The sequence below is a fragment of the Kryptolebias marmoratus genome, linkage group LG9 (assembly GCF_001649575.2).
Source record: "Kryptolebias marmoratus isolate JLee-2015 linkage group LG9, ASM164957v2, whole genome shotgun sequence".
Classification (NCBI taxonomy): Eukaryota; Metazoa; Chordata; class Actinopteri; order Cyprinodontiformes; family Rivulidae; genus Kryptolebias; species Kryptolebias marmoratus.
In genome coordinates, this window is record NC_051438.1 from 16513750 (window position 1) to 16524455 (window position 10706).

A 10706-nucleotide genomic window follows, 5' to 3' on the forward strand; every position below is an offset into this window, starting at 1 on the left:
GACAGCTGGCGAGCGGAGCAGGCATGTCCGAAAGTGTCAAAACAATTTTGTAATAAGGTCATGTACTGATGAACCGAGCAGATATTTGAGACTTTCAAAGCCACATTCTCGCCTAAAAATGTTGTATTTTTACAACATTTTTAGGCGGCATTTAGGATTTAGATTTAACATTTAACATTTAGATATAACATTTAGGATTTAGATTTATATTTAGCATGTAGCTGTAACAATTACATTTAACTAGCTAAATGTTATAAAAAGTGACATCAGAAAATCCACACTACATTTTTAAACAGTGTTTGAAGCTAAATGTGACAAAATTTAGGCATGAATTTTGAGCACAAGCTCGTTTACAAACGGCGCCCCATATATTGCTTCCTTTTAAAAGAACAAAAAAAACAAAAACGTGGAAATACTGCCCCCTCGCGGCCAGATGAGCGTGGAACGTCAACCGTCGCGTCACGTGCGTCCGCAGGAACGTGACCCTGGTGAACAGGGAAATGGGTAAACGGAGAACATAAGTTGTCTGTAAGCCCGCAGGAACGTCTTCTCTTTGTCCCGGTTTGAGACGGAACCGGGCCGGACAGCCGCAGGCAGAACCCGCCCGAGCTGAAGGGGCTTTCCGGCCGCAGGCAGGTGAGACATCCGCTGCTCGGCTCGGTTCGGTGCTAATTGTTTGCTCTCATATCTGCTTTTCCACCTCCTCTGTTTATTGTCAGGGCATGCAAAATGCTTACACTTCTGCTTCTAATTCGGCTCGCACCAATATATCTAAAGTAGAAGTTTATTATCTGCACTTTTTATTTGCTTTCATGGTCGTTTCTTTGACTTGTTGTTCACTGAAATCGAAACTGTGCGCCAGTTCTGACAAAAAATCTGAATAATGAACTTATTCAGGTGATAATAAAGTCAATATTCCTACAGGAAAACGCAGCTTTTCCTCCCTAGATCTCTTGCATGTTACAGACTATTTACTGGACTTCTCCAGACCTGAACCACTTTATCTCTTCACACACAGAGCTGCCTGTTTATTGGGTTTCTGTCAGATGATTTCCATTACTGAGGCCAGTCTGACTGTGATTCAATCACAGGCTACAGAATGCTGCCAAAACCAGCTAAAACAGCAAATACTTACTCACAGAATGACAGCAAACTTCATAAAAGTGGGATTTATTTCAGTTTTTGTCCCCAGCTGGATTAGTTTTACCACAAAGACACCAAGAACCTGGAAATTAGCACTAAATCTGGATATTTTATTCTTCTTTTACCTGTTTCTGTAGGGATTATTGGAGAATTTAAGTTGCATTAATAGAGGGGGGAAGTGTTTCGTTTGTTAAAATACTAATAGAAAGAAAAGATGAAACATGAATGTGAAACAATGGAAATTCCAGCTGATGATCACTGACGGGAAGATGGAACGCTTCCTCTTTTTTTTTTTTTTTCTTTTCTTTTCTCGCTTCAGCTCACGAACCTCTGCAGTCTGAGGCGTTTCTCGTCCTCCGTGAATTCGGGGCCCCTCCGCTGCGTCGAGCAGTGATCTTTTAACAGGCGAACCTGCTCGTCTGGGCTCGTCTCCCGGGGCGGACATGGGCTCCATGTTTCGAAGCGAGGAGGTGTGCCTGGTGCAGCTCTTCCTCCAGTCCGGCTCGGCCTACAACTGTGTCAGCGAGCTGGGGGAGCTGGGCCTGGTGGAGTTCAGAGACGTGAGTGGATCTGGAGGCTCGACGTTCCTCTCGGGCTGACCAGCTAGTAATTGATTGGTTTTGTAACTTTGTTGTCATGCCTTCTTGGCTCACAATGCCAGTTTTGAACACTTCTTAACATCACAAGAATTAAGGTCTCTTCTGCTCCTATTCGTCCCTCCTTTTCCCCCCCGACCTTTCAGTTAAATCCTAACGTGAATGCCTTCCAAAGGAAGTTCGTTGGCGAGGTCAGGCGGTGCGAGGAGCTCGAGAAGACTTTTAGTAAGCACTGACTCATTCTTCCCCATGTGCATGTCCATTCATCCTTTTTTTTTTTTTTTTTTTTTTGGTCTTGTTCTGCTTTCTCATCTCTGCCCTCTCTGACCTTCAGACTTCCTGGAGCAGGAGATCGGTCGCTCCCTGTCTCCGCCGATGCGGGGTCCCCTCCCGCTTCCGACCCCGATGCCTCCGGCGCCGCAGCAACGCGAGCTCATCGCTATAGAGGAGGAGAGCGAGAGGCTGGCGAGGGAGCTCAAAGAGGTGAAAGACAAAAGCGGCCGTAATAAACCAGAACTTCTGATCTGCCTGCTGAGCACCGCGGCAACGGCAAAGAAGGTCACTTGTTATCACCCGCCAGAGAAAGGCGGGCAATAATGTTGCCACCGTTAGTGGTAGTTCCTGAGAGTCATTCTCAGCACAGACTTGGAGCTTGACTTCTTGCGATACTGCAGGAGATTGTGCTTATCTTTAAGGTTTCTCAACATAAGATGATCTTGGTGTAAAGCTCTGGCACGAAAGGCCTTTAATTTGTTTGTGTTTTTTTGTTTTTTCGTCTCCCAGGTGTCCAGGAACAGAGACAGCCTTCGCGCTCAGCTCAACCAGCTCCATCAGTACCGAGGAGTTCTCACCAGGACGCACTCTCTCACAGCCGTGCAGGTGATCACCGGTCTGCAGCCGGTTCTGGATCACAGCCGAGGGGCTGAGGAGAACACGAACTGACGGCAGTTTCCCCACCTTTGTTCCCACAGGCACCGCCACCTGGTCTGGAAAACCGCGGCCTGTTTGACAACCAAGACATCCGCCTCAGGTAGTTCTCATTTTTCAGAAATTCCCTTTACAGTTCTCCTCCGTTCCCCTCCACTTTAAGCACAGTCCCCCCCCCCCGTGCCTCTCCTCTTTCTCAGTTTTGTAGCAGGAGTGGTCCATCCTTGGAAGGTCCCGTCGTTTGAACGCTTGCTGTGGCGAGCGTGCCGCGGCTATATCATCGTGGACTTCAGAGAGATGGGGGAACCACTCGTGCACCCGGACACGGTAGAAACTTGAGAAGACGAGCTCTGATTTGTCACAAGTTTCCGCTTTCCTGCCTCATCTGTTTTTTGTTTTCAGGGGGAAATGGTGCAGTGGACCGTGTTCCTTATTTCCTTCTGGGGAGATCAAATTGGACAGAAAGTTAAGAAGATATGCGACTGGTAGGGAAATCTGTGCGCCTGTTAGATTTTTTTTATTGTAGGTTTGTGCACTCGCTTCTAACGAGACAAATGCTTTTCCTCCTAACAGCTTCCACACACAGACATTCGTATACCCCGAGAGCACTGCAGAGAGAGAGGAAATTCTGAAGGGGCTTCAAGGCAGAATCGAAGACATCAATTCTGTAAGGGGAATAAATGCACAGCTCCACTTTCTTGCTACTTTGACACGACCATCTGCCTTTTTTTATCGTGTTTGTACAGTCTGAAAATACCACAGAAACTCTGCAAAAAGCAGAACCTTACAAAACTCTCCTTTCACTTTCCTCTTCTGCGTTTCAGGTGTTGAACCAGACCGAAACATTCCTGCAGCAGCTGCTGGCTCAAGCTGTGGCCGTCTTGCCCGAGTGGAAGGTGAAGGTCCAGAAGTGCAAGGCCATCCAGATGGTCCTGAATCTCTGCAGTCCCTCCGTGACGGACAAGTGCCTGATCGCCGAGGCCTGGTGCCCCAGCACCAAGCTGCCTGAGCTGCAGAGCGCCCTCAGAGAAGGAGGGGTGAGAGGACGCTGCAGCAGCAGCAGCAGCAGCAGCTGTAGGTCAGGGGTGGGTTTAACGTCGATGAGTAATGCTGCGTTTCTTTCTTCGTCCTCAGAGGAAGAGCGGCAGCGGCGTCGACTCTTTCTACAACCGCCTGCCCTCCTCCACCCCTCCGCCCACGCTGTTTCCCCTCAACTCCTTCACAGCAGGTTTCCAGAACATTGTGGATGCTTACGGAGTGGCCACCTACCGGGAGGTCAACCCCGGTACGTCCCCATAACTGGATGGAGCCCGAAGGGCGGCTCAGTTTTGTGTCAGATGATCCGTTGACCCTTTTTCTCTCTCCGCCTCTGCAGCCGTGTACACCATAATTACGTTCCCCTTCCTGTTCGCGGTGATGTTCGGCGACGTGGGTCACGGTTTGCTGATGTTTCTGGCTGCCCTCTGGATGGTGCTTGAGCAGAATGACCCCAAACTCAAGAACAACACAAACGAGGTAGTTTTAACCACGATGACATCCTTATACTTTTCTCTATAGTCGCAGTTAAACAACGTTGCATCTCACTATTCTAAGCCATTTTTTTATGTTGAAGCCTAATTTAGCTTACTTCTCTGTGCAGTTAAGCTTGTTAATCAAAAAAATATAAAGCAATATATGAAGAAAAACTAGTTTAAAAAGTATGCCACTTTATTTTGAACTTTAAAGAAGCATCAAAGCGCAGCAGTACAGACATGTTTATCGTTTTAATTTGACTCCGGTTCCCTCAGCACACAGCCTCCCTCCTCCTCAGCTGCTGTCTGGATAAGATCTAATTGAGTCTAAACGGGATTTATCTTTGATTTGTTGTGTTTATGCTCTCCCCTGATGATAATTCCCATTAAATCAGTCTGATATGAAAAACATTTCCCATGTGAAGGAGTGGGAGCTCCTTAATGCTGTTTTTATTAAAGAGGGAATCCTTCAGAAGCGCTGAAACACATTGGAGAGTAAAATGGTTGTCGTTTCTCTGCGTTTCAGATCTGGAAGATGATGTTTGGAGGAAGATACGTGATTCTTCTGATGGGCCTGTTCTCCATCTACACGGGGGCTATTTACAACGAGTGCTTCAGCAGAAGCCTCACCACCTTCAGCTCGGCGTGGCACGTCCAGCCCATGTTTGACAACAACATCTGGAAGTAAGAACGGCTCGGGCGGTCGTGATGGGAATGATTTACACTTTCATTTTTTTGTTTGGTTTCCTTCTAACGCTTTTGTTATCTGTTTAAGCTCAGAGGTGCTGAAAGGGAGCCCGTTTCTAACCATGGATCCGAACGTGACGGGAGTTTTTACCAGCCCCTATCCGTTTGGAATTGACCCCGTACGGCCATCGCACTGATCCCCTTTCAGTCAGAAACGAACAGAGCCGAACCCGTTCTCATTCTGCCTGTTGTGCTTCTGCTGGTTTTAGGTTTGGGGCATGGCCAACAACAAGCTAACCTTCCTAAACTCGTACAAGATGAAGATGTCAGTCATTATCGGTGTCATTCACATGACGTTTGGAGTCTGTCTGTCGTTCTTCAACTACTGGTCAGTGACCAAGTTTTCATTTTAGTTTATTTTATTTACTTTTTTTGTGTTTCCCTACACCACCTCCGCTGTTTAACTTTGTCGCCATCACACCTCGTCGCTTCCTGCGGGATAATCGTCACACTCTTGTGTTTCTGCAGGCACTTTCGAAAGTTCACCAGCATATTTTTTGTGCTGATCCCAGAGCTGTTCTTCATGCTGTGTCTGTTCGGCTACCTGGTGTTCATGGTGGTCTTCAAATGGATCGCCTACACTCCTGCAAAGTCCATAATGGCTCCCAGTATACTGATCCACTTCATAGACATGTTCCTGTTCACAGACAATCCAGAGAACCCACAGCTGTATCACGGTCAGGTGTGTGTTCGTACAGAAAAAGAACACACACACACGTGCATTCATTGTTCCTGCCTCCGTGAAAGTCACTTTTAGGTTCTTAATAAGATGCTAAAGTCTCTGTAAAGATGCAGGTTGAGTATTATATTTGGTCATGTTAATAGGTGAAATGATGGTATTTCAGAGGTAGAAGTGTCATTATTATCAATAATATTTAAGATTTTGTAAGCACAATTACTTCAATTGACCCTTTTTTTCGTGCTTGACTTTTCTTTCTGCTGACGTCATGTTCTTAAGCAGATTAAACCTCAGATGCCATGTTTATTACAAGCACATGAACACAATAATATAGTTTTCAGTCATAACAACCGGCGCTTTCACATCCTTTACAAGCCACAATGCTGCAGTTGTTGCTCCATGTTTAATGTAATGTTCTCCAGTTTAAAAATGTCTGTAAGATAATCGTTTTGCACTTGTGCTATTTGGGCAGGTTGCTCGCAAAAACAGCGTTGTTGTTGTTCTGCACGTTTTTTTATTTTCTTTTCCACGTCACGTAGCTCGTGGTGCAGAAGGTCCTGGTTGTGCTCGCCCTGTGTTCAGTCCCTGTCCTCCTGCTGGGGAAGCCGACATGCGAATACGTGTCACACAAGATGAGAAGGCGGCTTCCCGCAGTAAGTCTGCGTCTAAGCGACCTTATCTTTTTACACGTGCCGTGAGGTGCATTCCTCTCCTAACTCTCGGTGACATCAGGATGAAGAGAGGCGTCCGCTGGTGGGCGAAGACGGCTCCGTAAACACCAGTCAGGGGGACGTGGAGGGAAGAGCGGCGGAAGAAGAGGTAAAACCCGGAATTCACTGAGCTTCGTTGCGCTCGTGTTTCTCGTTTAACGCTCCGAACTGCGCTGCCTGCAGGAGTTTGACGCCGCAGACGTGTTCATGCACCAGGCCATCCACACCATAGAGTACTGCCTGGGCTGCATCTCCAACACCGCCTCCTATCTGCGACTCTGGGCCCTCAGTTTGGCTCATGCACGTCAGTGCCGACACACACACATGCGTAACCTCATCCTCACATGCTGCACACAAAAAACTTCCTCTCTCAAACCAAACGCTCTAATTCAGTGATTCATGCACTCATGAGGTTGAATTTCGTTCCCAGCTGAGTCATTTGTGTCTGCGCAGAGCTCTCGGAGGTGCTGTGGGTGATGGTCATGCGTCTGGCCCTGAAGTGGCATGACTACGTGGGCTCCGTGGTGCTCGTAGCGATTTTCTTCTTCTTCGCCTTGCTGACCGTCTCCATCCTCCTGGTGATGGAGGGACTCTCGGCTTTCCTGCACGCGCTCCGTCTGCACTGGTAAGGACGGAAAAAATACGTTAAAAAATGTTGTTTTTCAAGGTTTATGCAGGTGGTTCAACCTGTTTTACAAAAGAAGGTTCACATGCAGGTTGCCCTGTTACTTTATCTAAAATCTGAAGTTGTTAAAAAACTCAATTATAGACAGTTAATTATAAAATATAATTAAATGCATTAAATAAGTATTATTTTGGGAACTCTACACTCCTCTTCATGCCCACTGCAGAATAAGGTGGACAGATATGACTTCTGAAAGTTTGATTTTTTTTATACTTGAAGCTTAACTTTATTTGTCTCTTCCACAGGGTGGAGTTTCAGAACAAGTTCTACAGTGGAATGGGCTACAAACTCAGCCCTTTCTCCTTCGCGTCTCTGATCGGCGCCCCTGCTGCTATATGATTGGCCGAATTGTTGCCAAGCAGTTAAATTAACCCGTGTATTTATGTCAATCCTAAAAGCCTGTCGACCATGAAATGGTTCAGTTAACTTGCACAGTAATCACGACGGACGATACAGACTGTTATTTTTGCATCACTAGAATGAAAACGAGTCCCTTTTTTTGCTAAATGATGACATCGTAAGAGAAATGCTAATTTTGTAACCCCTTTCTAATTTTTTACTCTATTATGTATTGATTTCTAAATGCTTTTTCCGAATATCAAAAAGTATTTGGTAAATGTCTAATTTTTACTGTATAAACACTAGTTATAGACAAATTATAAAAAAAAGGGAAGGCGCCTCCTAATAATGGGTCTATTTTGGTGTTTAAGGGAATAAGACTGTTGACTTAGTGAATGTTAAACTCACCTTGTAGGATTGTTTATTAATATAGGAACAATCTAAATAATTTCTCTAAGCCAAAGACTTTATCCCCTCATTTTAATGTCTTCCAAACATACCACACTGTAGGTATTTATTTGTAGTTTGATGTTTTATTAGTGCCTTATTAGAATAATTTGTTTATGCTTTGTGCATTTTTGAACAAAATTTCAACTACTGTCATTGTGCCACTATTTTGTCAAAACCTCCAGGTATTTTTTTTTTTTTTTTTTTTTTGCCACTTAATGCTTTAAATTTGATCAAATTTGAAATAAAATAAAATGTTCTTTGAGTCTTGTTGTGTGAAGTAATTTATTGACAAAAATGTTTGGTTGTCGGCACCAATTCAAAGCATTCAAAGAGCCAAAAAATTAAACTACAGAAAATATTTTTCAAGACAGCTGTGTTAGCAGACCCCCCCTTATAATAAGTTTATAATATTGATTTTCAGCTTCTTTTATTCAGACATTTTAGATATGTAGTATAGGAGTATTATTTTTACCTTTTACATGTTTCAGATGTTGACTTCAGTCTTAGGTATCATCTGGTCTTGATGTGAAATATCTATCAGCTGTTCTTCTTTAAAAAGGTAAACAAATTACTATATTTACATGTCTGAACAAAAGAACTTCCAATTCAATCATATTTTGGGGGAAAAGGTAACATCCTGGGTAACATCTTGAAATATGAATGCTTTTAGATGTAGACATTTATCTTTATTTAAAACTCTACTTTCAGTTGTCTAAAGACTAATCAGTAACTTATTTGTTGTTACTTTCTTATTTTGAGTTTTATTTCCCCCACATTTGATAGCGTCAAGGGCCAAGTGAAAATTGTCAAATGGCCCCTGCCTGATCCATAATTTGTCCGTGTGTGCCCTACAAATGGCCAAAGTACAAAACGGAAGTTGTAGTTTACAAGTACTAATAATGCTTATTTATTTACTTTACATATTCAGTTTTTTTTCTCATCATTTGAAGATTTGTCCTGCCGAGCGTCTTTCTCTTTAGGGAAGACCAATAAAAGACGTGTCTGTTTCTCTCCGGACTTCTTTTCAGGGTGCACCAAGTGAACCGGATATTGTAGGAATGTCAAAGATGGAGGACGTCGTGTGAATCTGCACCAGGCGAGTATTTCTATAGCATTTGAGGCAACAAAGCCTCGTCAGATGGTGACAAACATACCGGACTTTATTTTCCTTCTGACGTGAAGATGGCTCTGAACGAAATTAGCCGCAGTGTTCGGCTGTTGTTCGGTCAAATTCAGCGATGTCGTCCCCTTGTGGCATCGGGGCAGACGGGTAAGGGAAGATGACTTTATTTAACGACACAGCTTAAACTCGGACAGTAAATGTTATTTTATTTTATTGGTTAAGAATTGCTAACCGACCGGTCTGTGTTTAATGAAGGAGCCCCAGCTCGGTGTATGAGCCAGGCGGCAGCTCAGCCGGAGCCCGCCGCGGCGGAAAGCGACGCCGTCAGTCCGAGCTTCGTGAACAGGAACCCCCGGAACCTGGAGCAGATGGCTCTGGCTGTGAAGGACCGGGGCTGGAAGACGACATGGCCTCACCAGCAGTTCTACCACAGGTCCGGGTCAAACACCCGTAGCCTTGTCCCCTCAGATATTTACCTGGATTAAATGTGCATCCATTACTCTGACTGCTCATTTCAATTTAGGGCAGGATTTTAAATGAACTACAAGATAATCTCTCCAGGAGACTGAGGGTGGAAAAAGTCATAGTTGCAGGAGAAATGACAGATTATATCTGCAATAAAACTGCTTCTCACTGCTTTATAAAATCTGAAGGAAACTACAGATTAGTTAAATGTTTTAAAGTTATTGATGGGTTTTTAAAAACTCATGGAATAGTTTCATAGCTTAATATTAAAGAAAATGACTAATTAAATACCATATTAAGTGATTGTATAATCCACTACTGGTTGTAGGATGATTTATTTTGTCAGCAAACACATTTAAAGTCGTCACACTGTCTCCTTTTGTTTCTAACGCTCTGCATCGTTTCCTCCCTTCAGGCTGATGTTCTCTCGCAGCCAACACCACGTCACGGCGGAGGTGTTCTCCAGCGGCTCCCCTGTTCCCGTGCTCACTTGTTCAACCAAAGAGTGGGCGCTGAAGAGGGAACTGGCCTCCACGAACTCGGTGGCAGCAAGTCAGGCCGTGGGCGAGGTGCTGGCGCTCCGATGCCAGCAGGCTGGCATCACCCGGATGGTGTACAGGGCCATTCCCTGGACGTACCGCTCCGACGCTGTGAGTTCACGCAGCTGGGACTGCTGGCTGAACTTTGGTGTAATTGTTCTGTAATTAAGTTATTGCCTGTTTTTCGTTTTGTCTCGTAGGTTCAGGCTTTCAGAACTGCCATGAAAGAGGGAGGAATCATTCTCAGCGAACCCAGAAGGAAATATATTGGGACATGAATCTGCGTCACATCAGTTGTTTTGATAAATATCCTCTATATTTCTGTTTTTGTCACTTATTACTGTACATATATTTAGGCTACCAATACGACAATAAACAGCAATATAAATGAGGAAGTTTTGCAGTTTGTTTCTTATGGATAAAAGTGTTTCTGAACCTTCTTGTGCTGCTCTGGAGTGTAATTAAGACGAGAAAGACCAAATTGTTGGCATATGATCATTTATTTTTCACTCTAATTGTTTTGTAAACTAGAGTGAGATGGAGACAGTAAACAGCTAACCACTACAGTAGATATGAATGTTGATCGAAAAATAAAAAAAAGGAACCGAATTATTGATCCTATCAATCACAGTACAGTGCACAGTTGCCTCAGGGAGCGCTGTGGGATTATAAAGTGCGTGTAAATGCTTTTAACGATGGGCATGTGGGTTAAATGAGTGCAGCTTTAGCTTGGTTTCGATTAACAAAAAAAAAATAACACCAGCATGAAATATTCCACATCAGCATCTGACG

The 10706-nt window shown here is 44.3% G+C and overlaps 2 protein-coding genes across 3 annotated transcripts; both read left to right on the forward strand.

The window, feature by feature from the left end:
- Positions 1-451: 451 nt before the first annotated feature.
- On the forward strand, positions 452-8008 carry tcirg1b (T cell immune regulator 1, ATPase H+ transporting V0 subunit a3b). The gene is made up of 21 exons (XM_017427097.3): positions 452-636; positions 1463-1703; positions 1886-1964; positions 2074-2222; positions 2523-2618; positions 2711-2769; positions 2867-2993; positions 3069-3151; positions 3240-3333; positions 3491-3703; positions 3801-3951; positions 4042-4181; positions 4704-4861; positions 4953-5043; positions 5134-5252; positions 5393-5606; positions 6143-6256; positions 6336-6422; positions 6497-6617; positions 6767-6938; positions 7244-8008. Exons 2-21 carry the CDS (start codon positions 1587-1589, stop codon positions 7335-7337), a joined length of 2478 nt encoding a protein of 825 aa, XP_017282586.1. The 5' UTR covers positions 452-636; positions 1463-1586; the 3' UTR covers positions 7338-8008.
- Positions 8009-8776: 768 nt separating this feature from the next.
- On the forward strand, positions 8777-10306 carry mrpl18 (mitochondrial ribosomal protein L18). 2 transcript variants are annotated; one of them, XM_025008319.2, is made up of 5 exons: positions 8777-8883; positions 8970-9057; positions 9166-9343; positions 9791-10025; positions 10115-10306. In XM_025008319.2, the coding sequence occupies exons 2-5, from the start codon at positions 8970-8972 to the stop codon at positions 10190-10192; spliced, it is 579 nt and encodes a 192-aa protein (XP_024864087.1). In that variant the 5' UTR covers positions 8777-8883; the 3' UTR covers positions 10193-10306. The 2 variants fall into 2 exon arrangements, with proteins under 2 accessions (XP_024864087.1, XP_017282671.1); XM_017427182.3 differs by having other exon boundaries at positions 8809-9057.
- The last annotated feature ends 400 nt before the right edge of the window (positions 10307-10706 follow it).